The 26,498-nt window shown below is 39.2% G+C and overlaps 2 protein-coding genes across 10 annotated transcripts in view; both read right to left on the reverse strand.

The window, feature by feature from the left end:
- HEATR5A (HEAT repeat containing 5A) overlaps positions 1-7,861 on the reverse strand; it is a 73,000-nt gene extending 65,139 nt beyond the window's left edge. For 4 of the 8 annotated variants that reach the window (XM_068946413.1, XM_068946412.1, XM_068946410.1 and 1 more), the window contains exon 1: positions 7,569-7,861. The gene's annotated coding sequence lies outside the window, so the exon portion shown is untranslated. The remainder of the gene's footprint in view (positions 1-7,568) is intronic. The other 4 variants (XM_068946411.1, XM_068946407.1, XM_068946415.1 and 1 more) reach the window with 1 other exon arrangement.
- Positions 7,862-18,044: 10,183 nt separating this feature from the next.
- DTD2 (D-aminoacyl-tRNA deacylase 2) lies at positions 18,045-26,486 on the reverse strand. Of its 2 annotated transcripts, none has more exons than XM_068946417.1 (3): positions 26,330-26,486; positions 20,387-20,456; positions 18,045-18,398 (listed from the first exon to the last, which is right to left on the reverse strand). In XM_068946417.1, the coding sequence occupies exons 1-3, from the start codon at positions 26,441-26,443 to the stop codon at positions 18,073-18,075; spliced, it is 510 nt and encodes a 169-aa protein (XP_068802518.1). In that variant the 5' UTR covers positions 26,444-26,486; the 3' UTR covers positions 18,045-18,072. The 2 variants fall into 2 exon arrangements, with proteins under 2 accessions (XP_068802518.1, XP_068802520.1); XM_068946419.1 differs by lacking the exon at positions 26,330-26,486 and adding an exon at positions 23,747-23,791.
- Between the last annotated feature and the right edge of the window lie 12 nt (positions 26,487-26,498).

The raw sequence follows: 26,498 nt of genomic DNA on the forward strand, positions 1-26,498 counted from the left end.
ACATCCTTTTGGTTTTGTCTTTAGATAACCTAAGTAATTACAGGATTTATTTTCCCATCAGTGCTACACGAGCACTTCAATGAAAAATCTCTTTTTCCCATAAGTTTATTTTACATTTATATTATGCTGCAAAACTGTCACAAAGATTTATTGGCCAAGGCAGAAGCTGTTCCTACTCACTACTGATGAAATATCTTTCATTTCCTGAATGCCAATTTGGCAAACAGAATTTTAAGACTGATTTAGGAAAGAGCTCAGAAAAGCTCTTAGAACAAGTGCTAGAAGGAATGCTGTGAACTCTAGACATTGAAAAGGACGTGGGGTGAATCAAACACTAAAAAGGCAGCAGCAATTTGGTTTCAAAAATCTGCTAAACCACACCAAAAAGAAAGAAAGGGACTTTCTTATAGTCCTTTTCTTTTTCTTTTTTGAATAGCTGCCTGTAGCAACTGGCTTTAAAACACAAGAATCAACAGATCACCCATTCCAAGGTTATAACAGAGCCAAAAAACAAGCTGAAATTCGAAACAGATCCATTAGGCGCATCAGGCTTGTTCTGAGGGCTCTAACCTCCTAGTGCTTTAAAAGCTGAGGGAAGTACTCCATTGACCCCTGTCTGTCTTTCACATGAAAGTGAAAGACAAGTCTGAAAGTAATAAACTAAAAATTATAGCTTATTATAATCTTATATATAATATAAAAATATATTTATGTATATGTAAAATACAATATACAATACATATCATATATAATAATATGTGTAATATGTAACATAATATATATAATTAAATATTATAGCAGCAGTGGCAACATAATGCTTTACTTTTTTAAAGCTTTACTTTTCTCCTCTTCCTCCCACTCTACAGCATATTTTGCTTCTGTGTTAAAACAAGATTATCTGCGCTAAGGCCGACTCCTAACCAATCTTTCACTACAAAAAAAAAGTTTTTAATTATGACTCATCATTTCAAGGAAGATTGTCTCTAGAGCCTACCACACAGATCAAGTAGGTATTTACAAACTTCTTTTTTCCCCCAGGTTGGATCTTTCTCTTCCAGCAGTTTGTTTCTTTCTGACAAGAACAAGCGCTGTCTCAACAGAAATCTGACTAACCTGACCTATTTGAGCACAACTCTGCCCTGGAGATCTAGTATACAGTGGTCCTGCATGTCTACTACATGATGAAGGAAAGAAAGTGCTGTAATAACTTATCTTAATAATATTTATTTATATTTTTCTAATTTCACATATATTAAAATCATTCTTTACTAAACTTGATTTAATGTGTAAAGATAACAAACCCGTGGATCTTTTTTTGTCCCAAAGACTAATCTAGCAGAGAAGTAAAAAGGACGCTATCCTTCTAGCAAATGATCACTGCTACTCATTACCAGTATTGTCACAACAGCTTTCTCTGTACTGACAGTACCATCAGCATCACATTCCTCACATTTCTAAAGAACAGACCACCACCCATTCAATAGCTTCAAGTTGTCCTTTGCTACAAAGCAGCAACATTTTAAAATACTTCAAGTTTTTTTTCTTTAAAAAGTGAGTTTCATTATCACTTATCTAGAAATGAACCAATATATTTAAGACAAGGGGCTTCCAGTCTGACATGTTTAGTTATGATCATTAACAGTTCTAATCAATTTTACTCTTGCGGCACTGCTTTAAAAGTTTAATGGGGTGATCGTTACCCATGCATCTGAGCTAACTATATGACAAGATAATCAATGCTCAAGCCTATTTTAAGTACTTTCAAGCCTATTTTAAGTACTTACACACACCTATTGAGAACGTCTTCAAAACAAACGGTATTTCTATCCAACTCCCTCGGGCTTAATTCTGACAAGGAAAACCAAGTATGATGTTTCATATTGCCATCTGGGCCAAAAACCAACTTAAAACACCAGCCAAATTCAGTTATTAATGAATGGAACATATCCCAAAGTCAAAGCCCAATAATTACAGTATATTTTTTATGCCTGTAGGCAAACATAAGGAGGTAACGAGGTGTGGAGAAGACAAAAAGCGTAGGAACAAACTCCCAGTAACTTCAGAAGGGAGACCTGATTGCCCACAGAATGGAGGATTAAGTTCTCTTTAGCTGTATCTCAGCCAGGACTTATAATATACGTAGAAAGTAGCTAACTTAAATAAATTCCAGTGAAAGAATCTTACTAACTTGATAAGAAATAAACTCTGATTATTTCAATGCCAAGAACTAAAATTCCAGTTCAGATCAGCTTGAAGTTTGAACACTGGCAACACTACTGAAGTGGGCATATCCAAGTGCTATATAAAGCTATTTATTGTTGTTCAAGAGACCTAGCAGTCTTTGTTTCCATATTGACTTCTTATTTTCAATTAACACATACGTAAAAAGTCTGTAATAAAATCTTCAGTAGGAGAAAACGAAGCTAAATCAAAGTGTAAAACATGAATATTTCAGCATTCCAATATCCTTTGTGCGGCAGGATCTTCAGCAGTAGGCCAGCCTGCGCCTTTTCTCTACATACTGAAGCCATAACTGCTTCACATGACTCTATGGAGCAGAGAAATGTAAGATAACTGCTGCATCCCAATATACTGTGTAAAAAGGGATCAGTATATGTTCAACAGAGTTAATCATTCTTGTCCTCTCATTAAACAGAAAAGAGCTGAGAATTTCATGTGCCCTTTCACTGCTTTCTTGAATGTTATTTCAAAGAAAATATATGAGCGTTTCGGCCTCAAGGTGGGGGAGGGGGGATTAAATCCTGTGAACACTGACCATTTCTTTAACAGAAGGACTAGTATACTTCATTGGTTAACTCTTTAATAAGGACGACTACAAAGTGGTTATGAAGAGCCCAGTCTTTAAATGCATACACACGTTTCAATTTATGAATAATCAATCTCAACAATATGAATGAAGTTACTCCCTAGCATTAAGTTGACTTGATAGCTGTTCATCTGAAATTAATATCCTGTCATGAGAATGTTGGATAATTTACAGTGTTACGTTACAGTCAGCAGTGGGGAACCTGAAGTCAAGTACAGAAAGGATGCAACTGTGATGTTCAACAGCCATCTGCGAAAGCAGGCTACAAGAGAAAGCCCCTACAAGAACACTAAACAGAACATACAGAAAAAATAATGTCTGGGAGTTGGAAAGGCCTGAGATTATAAGACTTCAATCAAAAAAGAACTTTAAATCTTAATAGCAGATTTTAAGTGCACTAACATGTGAAAAACACGCAGGAGAAAGTAAATCTCGCAGTTGAGTACTCATACATTTTAATGCATATTCTGTATTAAGAAGGGATCCAATTCCACTAAAACTTAAGCTCTCTTCCAGTTTAAATAAAGATACATATGCACTTGAATCACATGCTTATCCCAAACAGCTAAAACCAATCAAGAATCTTAGCAATGTGTTTGCCTAATAGCAACAAAAAATAACAGATCATTACAACACCATTTATTTTCCCTCATTATTGATGAGGGTTTCAGACCAGGAGAGCCTGCACTTACTTTATACGTTATACCAGCACAGAAACACGCTTCTGAAACCAGAGGCATTGAAACAGTATGTCTCTATTTCAGGCTGATTACTTAACAGTGTTCCGGAAGAATGCAAGTTGCTCCAGCAAAATTATGCATCTATCAAAGAATATTTGGCAGTATATATGCAGGTATGTGTTAAAAGATGTAATTCAACTGGATCCTCACATCCATGTACAGAGCACGTTCCACGTAGCTCTGGTTGTGTTCACAGCGCTTGACACCGTGCTGAAGAAAAAGATCAGGTCACCCAGACAGAATTCTTGTTAATTTTTCAGCTACTTTCATCTCTGTTGCAAAACAAAAAGGCTGTATTTTGATGTTTTTTGAACAATAACGCTCATACAAAATACTTGCTTGTTCTCCTAGGAACAGTTCCAATCTACTGGTTTTCCTAGCCAGACTCAGAAAAATGCATATCAAATGTTATTGAGTTCCGAATTTCAGAAGAACCACCTAGTATCTGAAAAAGCAACAAAGCTTAATGACAATAAAAATCAAAATGAAATCTATAGGAATCCTTGTTTTGTGCTTGCCGTTTTTAAAAAACAGTGATACAAAGAATTTTACCACCCACAACCCTCAAATATAAAGCAGATGACACTGATAGGAATTACAACACAATATACATTTGCTGAAGTATGAAAGAAATGAAAAGACAACGTCCTCTAGGAATACTGAACAATTTCTGTAAAGTTCTGAGAAGAGAGCTTGACACAGCTAGAGAAAAAAAGTCCTGAAAAACGTGCCTGGAAATACAATCTCTGTTTTAGCCATGCAAAGTATTTGAAAACTTTTTTTGAAAACTCAGATATTGAAAGACAGCCATTCACAGTGTTGATTCACTTTTTAAAAGTTTCTTACCATCCCTTCAATCTTTATCTCTACCTGACAAGAACTATTCCAGAAAACAAAAAAGTAGCAACGTTCAGTTATTGAGAAATGAAAAACAGCCATTTCCTGAACTCCACAGCAGGCGGTACTGGCACTCTCTGTGCCCTTAGCACCCACAGCTCTTGAATATTAGTTCGATTCCTTTCTGAAATTTTAAGTGAAATAATGTATCTGGTTCCGTTAAAGCGATCTTGGATCATTATTTATTTACAGGCAACTTGGCAAACTGAAAATTAACAAATGCTTCTAGTAGTTAGAAAAATAGTAGCATATCTGGCAAGCCTGATGCTGACAAAGTGAGTTAAAGACTTTTTTGCAAAAATGTAGTTAACTAAACCTCAACATCTAATTTCAGTCAGCACAAAAACGCACAGAAAGTTTTGTTTGCATTTCTTTGTTGGTTTGAAAATGGTGCTACAACAAGGCAATCACATTAAAATCATGACATGAAAGCAAAAAAATCCACCCAAATCGTAAAAATAATTTCAATATGATGTCTGAACATAGCTTCATTCTTGATGATGATGTAGACAATATAGTTTGTCTAACATAGACAATATATCATACAGAATATACTGACTTTTTTAATCACAATGATATAAGTTTTGTGAAATTCAACTCTTAACAAAACATTAAATTGACTTGTAATAGGTAATGTATACATGTATGAATAATCCAAAGTGTAAGTTGATTTTAGTTATCAACTTTCTGTTAAAATAAATTCTGAATCCAGTCTAGCTTATCATTAGATTAAACCACATGTACATTTTTGCAGAGCACATCCTAAAATTCTGGAATAGTACACTTATTTTTCCTGAAAATCATTAAAACTACTGTAGTAGAAGGTTAACCTCACAGTGTCACAAACTTCAACTGCACTGAAATACACCAACACAGAAAATTAGCAGCAGAACCCCTCACAGGTGCAGACTCTGCAGGAGTCCTGTCTGGCAGATCACAGAGCACTATCAGGGCATAAACCACTGAAGTACATTGCCATGATGATCATTTCCCTGGATATTTTAGATGTCTGTTCCCCACAGAAAACTCCCAAACAGCTCAAAGCAAATATAAGTACATAGAGATTCCATGCTTTTTTGGTTTGTGATGTAAATATACACATACTTCATGTTTTCTTTTCTTAAACTTCCAGTTACTTAACAATATTAAAACTATAATAGTAAAAACTGAATAGGACAAAGTCTGAAAATACTTTTGTTAGAAGGTATTTCTAACCTCCGCTCAGTTAAGAGGTTCTGAATTTTTGCATACGAGATCATCCTGCATTGACTAACAAAGCTCTTCACACGTTGGGGTACAACTTAATGAACCAGTCGATAACTCAGTTAACTGACAAGAAAAACAATCTTCTGTTTAGGAATCAAATACAAGTTTTCAACATATTGAAAGTAGTGTAGCACACTAAACTGGCTTCCATATCCACCCCCCCTCCCCCGCCCTTTTCATCATGTCAAACTGTCAGGAAATGGAAAGAAACAAATTTCTTTCAATATATAACCAGAAGTAATCTCTCTTTAGTGTCTTGATTGTTATTTCGTAAATGAGTTGAGAATATTACATATCATGAGGAAATATACCATTCAGGAAAATATCAAAACAGACAATACAGCATGACTGGTTGTGAAGACAGGAAAAATATTTCTGGCATAAAATAAAAGCTTAGTACAATTCATAGTCACAGCTATAAACATTTAGCTCTATTAAAACAAAATCCAGACTTAAAGAAATAATAACTAATCCAAACTTCCAAAAATATTAGAGTTCACGTATAGCAGCACAAAGCTGCACTTACTTTATAACTGTACCTGCCTTCCTCCTCCATATCTCTACACGTTTTACTCTTGTTCTGAATAAACTTAAAGTGTTTGTTTCTCTTCCCCTCATTCCAAAAAGCTGGCACTAATGCAGCTTCACAGAGTCAGGTTTTCAATCCTTGTGCAAAGCTCCTACCAGTTGTACTGTTTAGATTTGCTAGCTGTCCTATCTGGATGGCTAGAAAATCAAAATGTAATGCCTTCAAAAAAACATTTTATACACCAGAATTCAGAATACTGATAACTCCCCCCCCAATATTCTGAAATAAAAAGATTTATAAATAAGATAAAAGCAGCCCCTGTAACTTTGCATACTCACTGCAAACGAATGCCAAACTCCTCCCTGCAGTCTCAGTATCTCTATCAACCTATCCCAAGCAAACAGCCCGCCTCACCTACTCCGCATCCCATTTCAATTTCGCCCGAAATTCAAATGAAACGGCTGCTCCCGTCCCCCTCCCCCCCCCGGGCGACGACATTCAGACAGAACTACGAGGTTAACGCGTATAATGTGCTTTCCGCGTCCTTTCAGTGCAAGGACCTTTCTCTTTCTCCTTCACTGAATAAAAACTGCCCCCGAAGAACCAGGAGAGGAGCGGCGGGGACGCGGCCCGGCCCGGCCCCCCGGCAGCCTCCCCTCGGGCGGCTCGGCCAGCCGAGCGGCGGGGAAGCCCCCCCCCCCCTTCACTTTTACACACACCTACTCCGCTAGCCGTGATAGAGCACTTTTCATACGCAGGCCTCGGACAGCCCCAGCCCCTCCGCCAGGTCCCCGGCTCGCCCGTCCCCCGCCCTCCCGCCGGAGGCCGTGACGGGGCGGCCGGTGCACCGGGGAGGCCCCTCGTCCCTCCGTCGCCTCCCTCAGCCTTGGCGACAACCCCTCGCCAAACCCGGGCGTGCTCTCCCGCCCCGCGGCGGCAGCCCGGCACCCCGCTTTCGTAGGGTCACCGCCGCCCCTCGGCAGCTCCGTGCCCCGCTCGGGGCCCTCACGCCCCGGCCGGCAGGGGGGTGCCGAGGGCTCCCGTTCGCCCGGCAGCAGGAAGGCGCCAGTGCGGAGCCCTCACGCCTCGTCCCCGGCCTGGGGGTGTCGGCAGGGAGCTTCCCATTTCCCCCCGGGCGACGCTCCCCCAGCGACGGACATGGTTGGTGGTGGAAGAGAGAGAAGAAAGGCCGCTGCCCCTCCTCTCGCCCCAGCGGGGAGAGCTCCGACACCCGCCCCGCGCCCGCCTGCCCCGGCTGCTGGCGGGGCAGGACCGGCGCTCTCCGCCCCCTCCCGCCGGCCCGCGGTACCTGGCCGGCACGGCGCCCGCCGCGAGCCGCTCGGCAGGGCGCGGCGAGGCTGCGGCGCCGGGGCACGGCTCCGTTCGCCTTCCTCCGGGACGGGACGGGGGCAGGGCAGGGCAGGGCGAGGCGACGGGGGCCTGCGGCCGAGCTGCCGCCGCTCCCGCCCGCCGACTCAGGGAGGGCGGGAGGCAGCGAGGGGGAGGGAGGTGCCGCGGCTCAGGGCTGTGCAATCGGCTCCGGAGCCATCGAGCGCCCGCGGCGGCAGGCGCGCGCCTCGCTCCTCCAGAGCCCGGCGCCGCGAAGGGGCGGGGGCAGCCGGGGGCAGCCGAGAGCGGCGGGAGCTCGCGCCGCTCCTCGGCGCCAACGGCCGACGGTCCGCGCCCCTCCGCAGCGCCAACGGCCGACGGTCCGCGCTGAGCCCCCGGGCTGCGGCCGGCCGGAGCCGCAGCCTCGCGGAAAGGTGTCGAGGTGGCCGGAGGGCTCCCAGCCGTGCTGCAGGAGACGGAGCCCCTGAGGTAGAGCGGTCTCCCGCCTTCCCCCGGAGGGGGGGGGGGGGGCTTCCTGGCCCTGCAGCGCCAGGGTGCCGCGGGGGGCGGTGGTAGCTGTATGGCTTCAGAGAGGCTGACCTTACTGCTTTCTTGGGGGGAAATGATCACCCTGTTCATTTAGCATCGTAACGTTGCACCAAAAGCGGTAAACCACCAGGGTGCCAAGCTGGAATTAAGAGAGGTGGCTGGTGCGGGTGGGCGCTGGGATGGGGGTGGTGTGTGCTCCCCTGGTGTGGCAGACTTGCCTCGCAGGACCACCAGGTCCTGAGGTGGAAAACTGGCATGCAGCATCACAGAGGAGCAACTAGGAACTGGTCTCACTGGAAAAAAGAAAGTTTTTTTTTTTTTTAAGGTAGCTATTTCAAAAAGCTGAGGAGCTTAGTTGATATCACTGAGATTCCTAACTGGCTCTCATCAGAATCTGTCACGACTCCTGATTTTTACTCCCTTCTGCAGATACTCATACTACTTTTTGGAGAGGATTGGGGCTCCAAAGCACTACACCCCTCTAGATGGCTTGTTCAGGTCACACAGTCACATCCAGTAGTTTATAGTCTTAATAGTTTGTCAAATCCCACCTTAGCAGAAGTTACAGTTACACTTTGGTTTCACCAATGTAAATTTTGATCCCAAATCAAGATCGTATCCCAAGTCACTGAATCATTCTTTCTCTTACCCTCGAGGTAAGACATAGACTCTTCTACATTTCTCATGTATTTTGTTGTTCCGAATAGGTATTCCAATTGAAGGATTTTGCTACATCACAGGGAATGACTTTCATCCTTGGAAATTATCATTAGTGAATTCATTGGTTATGAAAAATATTCTGTTGAGGGGATTTTCTTTTCTGAATTCTATCTTCAAAGTTGAAGTTCCATCTTAATACAGGAAAAAAAAATCTCTAACCAGCTTTTGTCTAAAAATAAACAAGCAAACACTAATCTTGTAGTGTTGTAGCTGATGTCCAGTCATATCTAGATTTTTTTTTTTCCTTCTGCCAGACTACCTAGTAAGGCAAACTGAAGACAGACATCAGGTCTGATTTCTACTGGCAACATTCAGTTGGGGGGTACTGAAATTTTATTACTTATTTCTGCTATCTCAGCTGCTGCTACAAAGCTGATGAAGAAATAATGCCTTCTGGAACACAGACTAGGTTTGACTAGATAACAAATCTTAAAGATGATCTTTTTTCTTATCATTCAGAGAGTGCAACAGTGGTTAAACCGTAGACCGGAAAACTAGCATTTCTCTCCACAAACTAGGTTCTCTGGGGGCCATCTTCTCTGAAGAGGTGCAAGCCTTTGTAAGGCAGGAATAGTGCCTGGGATACATAAGGGTAGAAGCTGAAATTGTGTCTAGCCCTTATATAAGCTTGTAAATTCAACTTCAAATAAACTCACCATGTAAAGTTTACATACAGTGTAGTCCTAAAAGAACATCTGTATTCAGTCATGTAGTTCATACTACTAAGATATATTTCAAAAATTGTTCACGCAGAACCTCTTGATTATCTTTTGCTACAGATGTAACAGCACCAGTCTGCATTACCGTATATGGGCATTTGCTTCAATTTTACTAAATTGCCTGTGATAAGGGAACATGAACATTGCTGCAATGATCCTTTACAAAAAGATTCTGGAAATGTATGTGCTAATGAAGAATACATAAATGCCTTGTATATGAACTAAAAAATTATTTTCATACCATATTTCACAAAAATCAGCTCTGCAAACCCCTACTAGTATAAAAGTATTAACTCTCGATATTGAAAATAATGTACATCTTCTGGAAAAGTGTTATTTGCTCAGTTAACCTCATTTTGATCAGAAGATGAGTTGCTACTGCTTAAAGCGAAGTGGTCTGCCATTCATCTTGTGAGAAAGGTCAAGTAAACAATTTATATGCAATGCTATGACGTTTTCAATAATAAACGCCAGAAAAACAAGAAGGACTCTTTCTGACATTCCTGAGGTAACAGAAATACTCAGTAATATTTATATGTGTGAGGGGTTGATAGTAGTTAGCTCAGAAAAAAACAAACAAACAAAACTAGATCTAGAAGTTTTTTTTAAGGTTGTTGTTGTTATTGTTGTTATTGTTGCTATTACTATTATTCAGTCTATTATGGTAACAGACCCCACTCAGGATTAATACCACATACTGCTAAATGTTACATAAGCATAAGGGAAGACAGAACATCACTCAGTAACAAAGATAGTCTTGCCCATTTCTTTCCAATAATGATCTTTCCCAGCCTCCAGTATAAATGAAATCAGCTCTAAGTAATGCTGTTTTAATGCCAAACTAATACTAATCGGCTTGGAATAATGAGGAATACTAATGCTGAGTGCTTCTTCCATCTCTGGGTACATCAGCTTTAGGTTTGCTTTGTGCTAGCAGTACTTGATGAGGGCAAGAATCCATGGAGTTATTGGATTTATTTAACCAGGATTATTTAATATGATTTTTTTCCCTAAATTGCTCAACAGAGTGTTAACCATGCACTGATTCAAATTAGCATCTATTTCAGCAGTAACACGTCATTTTTTATCCTTATCCTCATTACTCTGAAATAAAAAATATTCTTGTATGCAAGTTATGCTGTTCAGTTCTAACACAAAAATAGGATAATTAAACATATTCACCATTAATTCACTTCCCCTATTCCCCATTAGTCCTAACTGAGCTTCAATAGCAAATTAGTTAATAAAATAAGCAACTGGCAAATAATTGCAATGCACAGAACTACTGATTAGTCTTCTCATTAGTTAGCCTGTTTTGATAAAAGTGGGTTGACTGATTTAGAGCATGAAGCAGTTCTGCCATGCAAATTTCAGGCGTAGTAGAATATCTAAACAGTCTTCTGTGCCTCCGAGCTAAATATTTTCTTATTTATAGCTGTATGATCCTCGGTGACTACTGCAACAGAAAGAATATATTCCTCTGAATTCAGCAGGACTAACTGTGTACGCATAAGAAAGAATCTCAGGACCAGGGGCTTGATTTAAAGCAGGTGAAAAATCCCCAAATAATATAGCAAATAAAATTAAATTCCATTGTATTTTAAAACCTGTAAAAAGTAATGTCTTAGATTAATTATTATATTAAACATTTATTTTTACTTTCTGCAATTATATTAAAATTATCCAGTCAATGTAGCCATTTAAGTACAGAATCAGACCATTAAGGTCTGATCCTGCAAACAGCTACACCATTAGCAACAGGCAAGCCACATTTGGTTTTAGTATGAATCAAGTTATTAATTTGTCTAGAAGAGTGTAAAATGTTCATTTCTAGAACTGCTGAGGCAGTGTAGCTCGTTACTACACATGGCTGTTTATTACTGCTCTCTCATTTGAGACACTAACTATGTGAGGGTTTCTAATCCCAAAAGTGAAATTTGCTTTTCTGTAGTAGAGGCCTTCTGAAGGTATGTAGAATCCAGTGTAGTTTGGTCTGTCCTAGCTTTTGCAAAGCCTTAGCTATGGGTTTTTTTTTGTTTGTTTTTATGGATTTAGTATATAAAATTGTATACCATGTAATTTTATGCTTAAATACTGCTAGATTTCTGTTTATCCCGAACCCCGGTTCTTTTTCAAAATACAAGGCCTGAAGTCCTGCTAAGCAGTTGCTGTTTTTGCAAGTGTGCACAGTCCTATTATTATTTTTAATCCTAAAAGATAAACAAAAGTATTATGCAGGCCTAGAAAAATGTTAGATGCAGTTATCAAAATGGAAGTGTGAAATCAGTAAGGGAAGTAAGTGCTATCAAAAACATGACACAAGCCTCAAACAGTTCAATGTATGAATTAAAAAAATCATTATTTACTGTTAAAAATAAATAATATATTTCTGGCAGTTTTTAATATCTGAAGAATCCTGGATAAAGTATTCTGACAAGAATAAACTGCACATGAGTGAGATCCAGATATGGATATCCAACTGACTGTTGAGGCCCCCCAAGAACCTTTTACTTTCACTGGTAATCCAAAAACGATGTTGCAATCTCTTTTGTAATGCAGCACATCTAAATAGCCTAAGCTCTGTACGTGCACATTTTTAGTACATACTAACCTAACAGGGTGCATATTGTGACACTTACACAGGCAAATACAATTAAAGTGAATAGAACGCAATCTTAAATTTACGGTAACAAGATGCACAAATATATATGAACTAAAAGAGCGTGACAGGAATACTATTTATTTGTTTTTCCATACTGTGTATGTCATTCCTATTTTAGAAATAATATAGTGTTGTTTGCAGTGATATAACATTGTTCATTTGAGGTACTCAAAGTCGTCTATGGACATTAGCTCAAAATATATTTGTGAAGCAGAAGCTAAGGTAGAAGGGAGTTGAAAGGCAAACTCATAAAGCTCCAGCACCTGCATTCCAAAGCAAAAAGAGGAATAGAGGTGATTTTCTGCCGTTAGAAAAAAAAAAGAAAAAAAGAAAAAAAGTAGTGATTTTAAACCCCTTTTTCTCCCTTTTCATTCTAGTTTCATCTTATAGTTGGAAAAAGTGGAGCAGAAAATTGCTTTGCCTAAAGCCACACACTGGCAATAATTGGACTAGTGGAGAGTGCTGGTTAAAATAGAAAATTTGCAATACTTTCATAGTATTCAGGCTATTCTAACTGCTGTTTCTTCCCGTTCCCCACTTACACCATTTTAGCCATATACTCCTCAGCTGCAGTTGCACAGCACTTCTGGTAGCACAGTTCTTGGCACATATCTCATTGTAGTGATTTCCAAATTCTGAGTTGCCTTCTAGGAACTTCAGTAGAGTATGAAGGAATAAGACATATCAAATTCACTGAATTCATAAGAGAGATTCTCAGATTTTGGCTGATCTTTTCCCAAGACAGAGTTTTCTGTTCTTGTCCAGCTACTGTGATCCTTGCTTCTAAGACAAAGCAGCTTGTGGATCTAGAGTCAGGTCTCATTGTGCTATGCAATGCACTAACACAGTGAGCCTTTGTTTTCCTGAATATGCAGTCTTAAGTAGCAACCTGCTGAGGACCCATTTATTAGAAGACAACTGAGACACGAAGAAATGAAGAAATTAAGCCAGTTGCACAAAGGGTTGGTGGCAGACCTCAGGTAACCAAGCGGTGGATTTCCTGAGACTGCTCTAGCACTCAGTAACATACTTCCACTGTAGCTTTGGAGTAGATACATAATGCGTTTACAGAAGACCACATAGAAAAGTAGAGAATGTTAGAGACTAAAACCAGAAAATAAAGGCAGATTAACTTTAAAAGATTTGTAGCCCTATCTCTAGATAGACGCTATTTTTACGTGATGGGTGAGGTTCACCTGATCATGCACCACTTTTAAAACCAAGTAAGCGCCTCAGACTGGATGGAACTCACTTGTTCTCAAGAAGTGACTGAACAGCTTGCACAGTCAGAGCAAAGAAAGAAACTCTCATGTAGCTTTTGTGGTAAACAAGATCAGGCATCACAGTTACACTGAAAGGCCCTGTGAAAACCAGCACAGAAGCTGGCAAATATCCAATAGTCTATCAAGTAGATGCCATTTCAAGATGAGGAAGTAACAGTCTGCAATGGCTGTTACGTGCAAAACCTTGTCACAGGCAAAAAGAAACATACTCCATGTGCAAAGCCAAGAACTTCTTATAATTGCAATCTTAGCAGTTTAATCAAAGAATTATTAGTAATCCAGATCTAATTATTGGAGGAAAAAAAGGAAAGGAAAATAAAGAAATGAATACCACTGTACAGAAAGTCTCAATAATAATACAGTTAAAATTGTTATGCATGCACTTCTAGTATCTACTTCTTCTGCTGTTGTGCTTGCCCTTCCACTGTCCCTCTGGCTCCTAAGACAGATGGCTTCCACGTAGCGGAAGGAGGTATGGTGGATCATCAGCATGCTGAGTTCTCTGCTGGGAGGAATATGATACTGCTGTTTATGGTTCTTCTTCTTCCTCTCTTTTTTATTTATTTGGATTGATCTGGGGCTATTTTATATGTTTTCTAACATGCTTTTTACATCTCACTTTTTCTTCATTTGTCTGCAACTCCGCATGACATCCACATTTACTATATATGGTGCATTATATGCCTATTAGTTGTTCATTCTTCCCTTTTTTACCCCAAAACTGTTTTTGTCCAGGTCTGCATTTCTTTAACTGACCATTGGTGAGCTGTGTATAACTGGGTCTCCAGTGACAGCTTGCGTCCTCCTCTACACTGCATCTTATGTCTTCTCTTCTCAAGGCTTCTGCTATCGTAACAGGCCTGTTATTTCTCTACACTATAGTATTAGGTATCTAGTTCTAATACTATAGTATTAGTATCTCATTTTACACAACTGCTCGTTACTATTATAAAAACTGTGGTTATACCATAGAAAGCAAAGCTGAAACAAACCATAGCTACCTGTCATTAGAAAAACCAAGGATCCAGGAAGGTCAAGAAAAGTTCAGACAAAGCAAGTCTGATATGAGCCTCAGTTCTGAGGCCTTGCAAACTCAGGATAAATCTGTAGCTTGTTACTAGCAATACTGTATTACTACAGGGCTACATGGTGTCATAGAGGCCCCAGTACAAGTTGCGAAAATATGAAATCAAGATGGCCAATGTGCCAAATTCAGAGATTTCAAAAACTAAAAGTTTTCAAATTTGGATGGACATCTGCATACCCATTCCATTTTAAAGAGCAAAGCAAGTCAATTATACAAGCAGAACAATTTTGTTGGCACCTATGTAGGGCATTCAGGTAAAATGCTCTGTATTTTGAGAGCTTTACTGCAAACAGCAAACCAAATCCCAGATTACACAAAGAAAAATAAAAGTTTGCTTGATTTTGCATAACATATGTTACAGCAGAGGTAAAGATGCCCACAAAGGGCATGGGAAGGAAGCAGCAGTACTGCTAACTAGATGATAAGCTACTGCACCTGAACTCATTAGTTTTATGAGCACAGTCCATAGTCCATGCATACTCACTGGGTGTGTACACTGCAAATGAGTTTGTAAAAACCTGATCTAAGGATTTCTGTGCGATAGTTGAGCCCTCCTCTGTAGAGGAGGCCAGACTAAGTTAGCATAAAGACTCCTTCTGATCTTTTAGTTTATTTCAAGGAAGTCAGAATAATAAATATCATCCAACAGATATTCTCTAAATATAGAACAGGAAAATCATTTGAGCTTTTGTCTAGTCATAGAATAAAAGCTATTTAAAGCAGTGTCAAGTCATCTGTTTAAGGCATATATTCATGTCAGAAAGATATGAGCATTCGGCTTTGAAAAATAAATTTAATCAATTTTTTCATCAGTATAGTCCACCACGTTATTCAGAAATGGCTATTTTCAGTAAATGGAACACAAATCAATAATAAATGTAAATAAAGCAGTACAAATGGCTTATCATTCAACAAGGTGTCAATCTTTGCTGCAGCAAGATTGCAGAAATTGGTATCCCAAGACAGATAAACAAATAAATCTAAAGCTGGCGGATAAGTAAATACACAAAGATGCCACCCTATGTTTACAGAAACTCAAGAGTTTTGTCTTGTCCTAAGAACTACTGAAATATATCTTTTATATAAGATAACTTCATATATCTTTTATACCAGTGATATCAGTTCAAGGTAGAGGTCAGTCTGAAGTCTGTTTTATACTAAATATTTTCAATCTCATCTCCTCTTTGAATTTGCAGAGTACTTGAAATAAAGAGAATGATTTGTCAGGCTTTCAAAGATTTTTCTAGAGCCAGAGGGAAAAAAAAACAAACCTACAGACTTTCTGTTAGGCCTCAAAGGATCAGTTATTGAGATCTACTGAATACCTGCAACTCCTGTAAGGTCAGTGAAAAGTGGTATTACTCAGGATATTTCAGGATTTGGCCTACAACAGAAAGAAGAATAAATTTTGTTTCCAAGCAGACAAAAATCAGGATGAACTTGTATCAGTTATTAACACCAGGACAATCTTATTTAAATGTCTCTAGTAAGAACTTGGCACATGATTCATATTGTATCCATCATAACTGTTAATTATTAATGAATAAATATGTAATTTGGAACCTAGCTAATATTTCCATTTCCATCACCATTTATGTGATTAGTTTTTTTTTCAGCTGTAAGAATACCAATTGCCAGGAATTCAGCATCCTAAAGTATTTTATAATTACTAACTGTACATTACAGTAATATGAAAAATCCTATTACTCTCTTGTATCAAAACTAAGAGCTTTTTACGTGTTCAAAAATGTGATTCTCATGATGTACTTTGAGCCTGCAAGATTACACATTCAATTATGTTTTAAAGATAGGGACAGAAAATTTGTAAATACTGATTCACAGTTTAAGACTACACAAGGGAACAGAAAACGGTCCATTACCTAACTTAAAAACTTAGGACTTACCAGAATCTGCAGGACCTACGATCCAGCTGTTTTGTTTCCAGCAGCATCTTCTATCAGAGGAAGATATAAACATATGTGAAAGAATTTGTCGCTGCTCTGGTCTTGTCATGATAGTCTCCAACATACAGAAGCTGGTATACACGCTAAGCATGAGGTTTTACACCTTTTCCAGAAGAACTTATTTCTAAGTTAGAATTCTGGATATTTATGGCAAATGATATAACTGTTCTAAATTCATTTTGAACCCTTCTAAGTTACTGACTTCAGAAACTATGTGGCAATAAAGGGGAAACAGGACTCAGGTTGAATCTACTTTGAATTTGGTACATTTTAATGCAACTGTTTTGTTCTTACTGCCTTGCAGCACAGAATGTCCCAGTATGCCTTTTTGTTAATAATGTTTATTACAGTACTGCATAGGGGACCAGCAGGGATTAGGGCCTCAACGTGCCAGGCACTGTATATATAAGGAATATAAGCCAGTCTCTGTTTCACAGACTCAATAGAAAGGTGGAAGGAAAGAATTCAGGCAGAGAGAACAATGAGATGGCAGCATATATCCTATCATTTTTATCTTTGTTTTCACTTTAATATTTTAGTCCTTTTTCCTGAAGCTATGTTATGAAAGAAATACGTGAATGGGAATATGTGAATACATAACAAGACCAAAGAAACCAGGACATGGAGTAAGTTACAGCAAACAGCCAGCAGCACGCATCACAGGAGACTCAGTGCAAACTCTGAGAAAGCAATTCAATGGTACTTCTTTGACTTCGGCCTCTAGCGTGCCTCACTATTTCTTCCTCAAGGCCCTATGACTGGAGGTACACGCTGTGTTCAATCCTAGTACTGCCTAAAAGCATCCCACCTCCACACACAATGGATGAGGGGGGCAGCCTGTATTACATGGTACCTACTATCTGAGAGGCTAACGATTCAGTGAATTTATGCTTCTAGTATCTTTGTGAGGTAGAAGGTATTTCTATTTTATAGATGAGAAACAGAAGGATTTAAAAAAAAAAAAAGTGGCTGAATCATGAATTCAGGGAACAAAGAATCATACCTACAGCACACTTTTTTAACCTATAAACTTCACTTCCCTAATGTACTTTACATGCAATACCTCAGTCATTATGTTAAAGTAGCAAACATAGGTATTACCTCCACTACTAGAATTTATGTAAAAAACCCTTCTGTTAGATGTTTTCATTGGATAAATCTTAACAATTATCTTGAGAATACTTCACATGAAGAGGGATGTAAAACACATATTAGAATTAAAACACATAAAGAATTTCCTTTAATTCCAGTTATAATAGATTGTTGGGAATCAAAAACCCAAATGATTCTGCTGAAGCAAAGTGGATGGTGTGGAGAGTGTCACAGGCTCAGCAGTCTCAGATATCCTTGTATTTAATGTGATTTGCCACACCAGTATAAATGAGTGAAACAGTCTTCCTTATACTGTACCGACCAATTCACTTAACTGCATCAATACTTAGAAATGAAAAAAAAATACAATTGCGAGCCAATACTGTATCCAGGATATCATTTATTTTTTCAAAATTCAATCAGATGAGTGAAAGGTCCATCTGTATCCAGTTTTAACACCTGTCTGTTTCCATATGTGCCATGCTTAACAAAAACACCTGCTTCTGTGCATTTGGCATTGGCAGCCAGTTCCTTTTCACACAGAGTCACAAATTGAGAATAAAGTTCCAGCCCTTTTTCTTTTTCAATGTTGGCATGGTACTGCATCTTTTTTCCCTTCAGTTTACCACCTAGTGTAGCTTGAGGTATGATTAGCACGTTTCCTGGTAAATCAAGAACAGAAACGTACTTGCCACTTTCACTTTCACTTAATTGAACATTCAACAGCATATTGACTGCAAATAAAAATAAAACAAGAATTAGTGTAACTAAAGTAAATTAAACGAGGCCTAATATAACGTCATAAAACAAGATTTAACAAATACTGAGATGTGTTACAAACCATTTCAGTAAAACATTTAAAGTACTTTGTCAGTTCTGTATCTGAACTCCGATAATCAAATTACTTAGTACAGCTGTATAGAAATATTTAAAAAGAGGAAAGAAGCTGATTATTAATGAGACAAAACATGGGTGGTCAATATTATTAACAGACTAAGATTTCTGAATATTGTGAAGAATGTGAAAGACTGTATTAATGTATTATGTCTAAAGAGTTGATTTTGGGGGAAGTGGTTGGCTATCTGAAGCCAGAAGCTTCCCACAGAAAACCTAAGAGCCAAGCAGTGACTCTAACTCGAGTCCGAGGCTCAAACAAGTGACATTTGGACCACGCTACACATTGTAGGAGATAAAATCTTTAATACACTTCGGGGAAGTTTCTGTCCTGAATTTCCTTTAATTCTAGTTATAATAGATTGTTGGGAATCAAAAACCCAAATGATTCTGCTGAAGCAAAGTGGATGGTATGGAGAGTGTCACAGGCTCAGCAGCTCAGTCTGAACTAGAGTGCCCTTCGGGATTCCACTTAGCAATGTGCAGATCTCAGCTTTTCTTTTGAGAGAAGAGAGAGCGATGAAGGTCAGAGATCTCTCTAAATCCATGGAAGTTTCATGGAGGAATATTGTTTGAAGCAAAAAGAGTTGCATTATGATTCAGAAACAACAACAGAAAAAACTCATTTAATCAGTTTCAAAATATATTTAGGAAAAATATCCCTTAAGAAGGACAGACGGTGAACGATGATGGTGGTGGATCTCCTAATAGGAAACAGAGCTTCCATTTTCTGCCCTATTTCAGCTGCCACACAGCTGAAAGGTCATTATTCTCAAGTAACAGTCTCATGAAACTCTCACAAGCACAACTGTATCTTTCCTGTCATGCTGTTTTAAATATACCCAAAGATTTCAACTTAGTTTAGTGTCACAACGACTGTGCCCTCCAAGACTGAGACGGAATCCCACAGGAGCTGCTCTCAGCGTTTACAGTAGCACCTGTGCTTGTGCGTTGCCAGGTCTTTTCCTGCTGGTCCCAGCAAGTAGCTTGAAATAAGACTACTGCTGCATGATCTTTTGCAAAACTATCAACAAGCCACAAAAAAAGAAAAGGAGCACTGTTATGCAAAATACATGAGATCACTGAATTTCCCAGGTGATCCAGCACTGCTGATGGAGGTAAGGAGGGGGAAGAAATAAAATAAAAATAAAAAACAAAAACGAAACCACACTGGATGAAGGTTGAGAGAAATCACTACCATTTGGCCTTTTTCACAGCATCTTCTCCACTTTGATGTAAATGTTAAAAAGGGTGCTGGAAAGAAGGAAAGAACTGCAGATGCTGCTGTTACTACTTTTGATCTGGAAAACTGCACTTGAACGACTAGCACTGTATATAGTACTTCTGAAAGAAATGGGAAGGACGCTAATTATCCACCCAACTCTCTCTGCCGGCTATAGTTTTCAATATGCTACACATATAGCGAGATCAGAATTAAAGTATTCCTTAAATCAAGACATAAATTACTGGAAAATAGTTTTCCTAAAGTTGAGCTTAGTCCTGGACTGAAGCTATTGCCTAATATATGTAATATGCCAAGAGTAGGTGCAATATTTTCTCTCTTTCCTGCAACGTTACCATGAACATTCAGTGTGAACTGATTTTGTAGCAAGTCAGTCATTAGCAAATGGACAGAGGGAGAGAGATGGAAAACCACCAAATGAAACGAGCAACCAAACTTTTCTTTCAGTCAGCTGTTTGATTTGGAATGATGCTGTCTGAAGGGTTTTGACTTCTTTTATTCTAAGTGGTTGCTGCCTTCTCTGCTTCAACCACTATTCTAATTCTTTAAACAATGCAAGAAGTTGTAAGGAGGAGTATATCATACCAATTTTTGGAACAAGATCCTCATCAGCACCTTTGAAGAAGCATACGTAGATAACAAGCCCTCTCTGGATCTACAAAAGATTTCACAGAAGTATATCAACATTTCTAAGTCCACCACACACTCTTAGCATTAAACTTGTATCAAAAATGACAAAACAACAAGAGAATAAAGTTCCCCAGAGCACTTGTAGTTATTTACTATAGCTTCAGACATCAAGTCTACAGAACCCACAGTGGACACTAATGAGGTATATACTGATTTATCTGCACAGTGCTTCTACATACAATTAAACCAATTCATTAGCTATATGTGAAGGCAAATTTAGTTGGAATTGACAATGCACAGTATTAACATAGACAATTAAAAGCAGAAACAAGATGAGTTAGATTACTTAAATCCAGAACAGCAAATAATTTAAGCTTTTTCCTATCAAACTTATAGGTAAAATAATTTTCAGTGTTAATTACAAATTTACTTACAATTATGAAATACGAAAAATAGCATAGGACTTGTCAGTGAACTGCATTATATTTTGAGGTATAAAATATACTCGTACAGGACCATTTGAAAAAACAGTTTGTTAATTACAGATTTAAATACGATGATCAATAACACTATGAAAGTGTTCACAATATTATAAATGTGTTAAGAATATTATCAGTTTGGGTGAAATGTTTACGGTAAAATAGGACCTTTCCCCTGACTTCTATGGACTAAAGGATATGCTACTTCTTTAGCCTTCATTCAAAGAAACTATTTGTACGAACTGTCTGTTTGAGTAAGGAATTAGGTCTGTATAGAGAAGAGAGCATAAGGCAATTCTTGTAGCTCTTCTACTCTCGTTTGGTTCACAAAGAATACACATGCAACAATCAGTAATTTATTAAGAGAAACTGATAGGATCTGCAGCCAACAGTGATGATGTGTCATCCACAGTATAACTGAATGGTTTGACTTCTTCAATTGTCAAAATAAGAGATTTGCCAGAATTTAAAAGCATGATTGAAGCAAACAACAGCCACTAAAGATATTTGTGTGCCCACAGGCATACAACATACACAAAAACCTAACTGCTTTGTCAGGAGGAAGCACGTTTATATTTTCATGAGAAGAAAAATAAATGTCAGCTTACAGTAACTATAAAATACTTAGGAAATGCTACCTATATTGGGGCAGGAAGGATTCATTAATATTGATGTTGTCAAAGCAAAAGGATAAGAAATGTGAATGGTTTCTTTAAAATACCCTTTTCATGTTTTTTTTCTTACTCTCCCCCTTTTCTTAAAAAGATAAAGGTTTCTGATGCAGTGTGCTTAACTGTACACATGAGTCTCCCTTTATTGTAGAGATTCAACAGAAAGCTCAAGGCAAAGACTGAAAGCAACCATGCCTTCTCAACTATTTTTCTAGTTACTAACTTCTGAAAGGAGAATGCTTTTCTGAGCATTCAAAATGAATGAGAGATGTAGCAAAACATCACATGTTGAGATTCTTCTGACGGCTGTAAATGGCTCCTTTCAAAAGCTTATTTTGACCGCTACAGAATATTGTACAGGTTCCCAAATGACTAGTTCCCGGATTTTATAAACAATTCAAGAAATTACATGGCCTGAAGCTCAAATCACATTTCAAACTGTCTGTTCAAATGAGGGAGAGAGATATAAGCTGCCAAAAGCTAGTTACCCATACATGTTGGACTAAATATTAGTCCCAGAAACAGGCCAGCATTAGGATATTAGTAAAGAATATCAAAAGCATATATACCTATTTATAAAATAGTTTGTGACAAAATAGGCCAAACAAATCTATGACGTAAACATCTGACCACTGCATTAGAAGTGACTACACTATATAGCACACGACATAGATGCTCATTCTAATTCTGAGACTTGTGATATAAAGAAGAAACAATACTCTGCCAGAAGCTCAGGAAAAAAAAAAAAGTAAACGAAATGTCATCTAAAAGTTCTAAAGACAGGCAGGTAGAGACCAAATAAAAAGATGTATTATTTTTCAGCCCCTCTCGTTATTTGATGCCTGTTTTTCCAATACATTTTTATCCCAAAATGAGACATATACATTGGGTTCAGGGTCTCAAAGCAATTAGAGAGAATTAGATTAAAGGAAAAAAAAACTGAATTCAGAATCACAAGTAAAAGCTGCTAGATGATGCCTCAATATTGCAGGTTTATGATCTTGTGAAACACTATTTATTTTCAACGATACACTCCTCCTGTTATATATTACATTTTTTGTTCTGTAATTTCTTAATTGAATAGACAATGCAAAACTGGAAACAACTTCAAGAGCTAAGCTAATAATAATGCATCTCAGTCCTCAGGTAGTTTCAATAGTTTCAGGCATCGTAAGACATATGCTTGTTTCCAGTGTAAAGAACTGGAATGTTTAAACCCTTCAAACCAAACCAAAAACATTGCCATTTGTGAAGGTCTTCTGCAACCAACCAAAGTCTACAAGATAACACAAAATAAGGTTTCAAATTCAACAAGATGACATATCGACAACCACTGCAAAGAACTTAGATAACGACAGGCAGGTAGTTGAGCTAGGAAATTGTTCTGTTTTCAGTAAAAAGCCTGCATAAATAAACCAGCGAAGCATGTTGCTTTGCACCACAGACATTTTACTACACAACTGTCCTAAGTAATCATGAGATTAGGCAACCTGCAACATCAGCCATCCAAGTACCCAGCCCCTAAGGCCATACAGTCAGCCTTAGCAATGCTGCTTCCAAATACTCATTTTAGCTCTTTAACAAGAAAAAACAAAACCACCCCCCCCAACAGCATTCCTCTGAGTTTTGCAGGATTTAATTGGCAAAACACAAAAGATATTCTGCAAAATGAACCCTACATTTTTTCAGAAACCGGTAATGCAATTGATAATGAAAATGGAGACACTGCACCACAGGCTTACAAAGCCAGTTTGTGACACTAACTTACATAAACTGTTCTTTGACACTTCCATTTCAAGTTCAGATTCACTACCCCTGTGAGAAGTTTTATTCATATTTCATCGGGGCAGTTGCAGCAAAGAGATGACATAATCTACCACAGGTCACAGAACAGGTCTGAACCTGATATTTTGCATCTCTTTTTGGTATCTTAAGCAGAAGAGGAACCCAAGGAAATAAGGTAAGGTAGAGAGAGTTTTCATTGCATTTAGTCTAGGTACCTATATTTTTAGCTGAATATTCATCTTACATTTCTTTTCTTCCATAGCTGTGAAATACACCAAATCTCTTACTTCACCCCTAATATTTCAAAGGACAATTCCTTCCCCCCCCCCCCCACCCAGTATTTTGTTGTATATGTAAATATTGGATGGATGCCATCTAACCTGTGTTTCTCCAAAAACGAGACATCCCATCATTGGAATCCTCTACAGGTCAGAGAAATGCTCTCATAAAAGCATAATGAAGAAGAGTTATTCATATATAGCTATAATGTACACTTTTTTTCCAGATAAAGGACATCCACTCCAAAGTTCCTGAAGTACCTACAGAAGTCTTTTAAAGCCCAGAAGCTATTCCAGGCCACCTACATTATGTGCTATGTATAGTACATTAGAAATCCTGAAGGTGAGGACCTACTTTTAAGTTGTTCTAAAATACCAGGCACACAATGGCTCATGTTAATAGTGGTTTATGAGATCTATATTTTTTATTTTTATATTTGTAAGCATATATAGAGAGTAACATTATCCTAGCAGAAAACGTCAGAAGCAAAGATGCGTTTCAGTTGCCTCTAAAGTAGTCATGCTGAAGAGACTATGAACTTTCCCCAGTTTTTTGCTGCAGGGTGACTAGCTCTTGCTACACTAGGCTTCTCTTAGAAGGTCAAGGTGTCCTGAAAAGATTCATAAGACAAAGACAACTGTTTGTAAGTTTTGTGTCTGGGAAATATCTGCTGCTTATATTGCCCAAATCTCCTACAGATTCCTTTACTGCTATTACTTTTCAATGATTTTGGTTAAGACATTTAAAACTTCAAATAAGAGATGTGAACAGCATAACCTCCTTGTAACAGGTTAAGTGATCATATGTATGAACAAAAACCTATGCCTCTTTTCTGATAGTTTAAAGGAGAGCTGGCCCAATGACATTTCTGCTTTTACCTACTAGAGCTATAGTTTCTTCCAAGATTAACAAGCTAGAAAGAGGATATTTTTCTGAAAAGTAATTTATGCTGTGTTGAGCAACTTTCACCATGTTCCTTACATTGAGAAGCCATTATTGTAATGCAATACACACAGATGCACTGCAACCAAACACAGTATCAGCGATATGGCGCACACTTTCTGTGAGCAAAAGTTCTGGTTTCCCAGACCACACTGTAGAAACTAGATCTGGTGCATCCATCTGCCTCTTCTGATCAAGGAGGAAACATTTTAAGAACAGTGTGAAAGTCAAACAATGGAAAGACATGGACAAGTACATATTTTTGTTTAAACTTTCTTCGTATTTGTTGAACAAACTCGCAAGTCCTTGAAACTTACCAGAATTTTTACCTTTAAATAGTTATGTAAATTACTAGATGTAGCCCTGTCTGATGTAAAAGTCTTTAAGAAAGACAGAAGACAAAAAGAAAAACCACAAAGGCTAAATATTTTAGGCCTACATAGATGAATTATTCTCCGGCAGGTAATTCATGAGCAGTACCAATTCATAGCAGGATAGTGGATCCCAAAGGACAGCCTTCATGCTTTGGTAAATAGCCCTGGGCAGTATGTATGGTGTGTCGTTCTAGCAGTCTGGAGACTTAACTACCTCCCCCGCCATATGGCTATGGGAGAAAAAAGGAGAAATTATGATCTTCCCCTTAAGCTCTGTGAAGGTCCCAAATTCCATTTTTCAGACCACAGGTGGTCTGAAAAAAAAATTCAGATCTACTGCTACTGCAGTTGCATTGCTCTACCCAGCCTTTCTTCTTTAAGCGTGCAGTATCACACAATTAATGAAGCACAAACCTAGAGGCAGTTTTAGAATTTTTGTTTCAAAAGCAGCTCTTTGCTATCAACATTATGCTGACATACAATTAACAGTTATTCCATAAAACTATTCATATTATGAAATTAAAAAACACTGTGTTTTTGCCCAACATAAATCAGATCAAAATAAAACCAAGTGTCAGAAAATACCTACACACCTCAAGAAATCTTCCACTATGCTCCTGTTAAAATTACGACTTTTTCTTTGCCTAAAACATTTTATTTTTCTTCTGAAAAAAGACTACTGTTAAGAGACAGGATAGTGCTACTGCAGATACCCTGGGCACCTCCCATACACTGCTAAGGTGACTGATGGAGTATTTAGCATTGCAAACCAGGTTTGAGGGTGTTGATTACAACCCAGAAAACTCTCTGAAAACGAATTTAAGCAGAAACAGAGGAGCGTTTTTAAAGACAACTACAGACAAAAAGCCAAGTCGCATCCTGTGATGTTCCACAGCAGTTAGGGCAAGGATTACTGCTTTGACTGCCAGTATATTGTATGAAAAGGAAAGAAGTTGCTCCTGTTCTTATTTATCTGGAGCACCCGTTGTGCAGGGAAATGGAGGGCGCCTTCAGCGAGTGCAGCTCCTCGCGGTGCCCTAACGCTGGCGCGCAAGGGATGCCCGTGTTTTTCCTGTACTTTCCTGGGGTTCATTCACCGTCCCCTTCGCTGCTTCAAGCCTGTGCAGGCGCGCATTTGGGTGTCCGTGCACACGAGAAAGCAGGGGAGCAAGTACAGAGAAAAACCGGGACAGCAGCCTGCCTGCCAGCCCCCCGCCCCGGGCAGCTCCGGGCTCCGCGCCCGCCCCCCGCCCCGTAACGGCCTCCGCCGCCGCGCCCGCCCCGCCGCCGGGGGAAGGGGCGAGCCCCGGGCAGACGAGCTGCCCCCGCCGCCGGAAGCGAAGCGGCGCCGCCTTCTCCGTACGTTACCTCCACCCACTCGGCCTCGGAGCCGGGCTCGGGCGGCTTCACCTGCAGCCGAGCGGACACGCACTGCTGCAGCAGAGCTCGAGCCAGCACGGGCCGCGGCGGCGGCGCCGCCATGGCCCGCAGAGGCTCCCCGCCGGCCTGGCGCGGGGCCCGCCTCGGCGGCGCCGGC

Source organism: Struthio camelus, chromosome 5 (genome assembly GCF_040807025.1).
Source record: "Struthio camelus isolate bStrCam1 chromosome 5, bStrCam1.hap1, whole genome shotgun sequence".
Taxonomy (NCBI): Eukaryota; Metazoa; Chordata; class Aves; order Struthioniformes; family Struthionidae; genus Struthio; species Struthio camelus.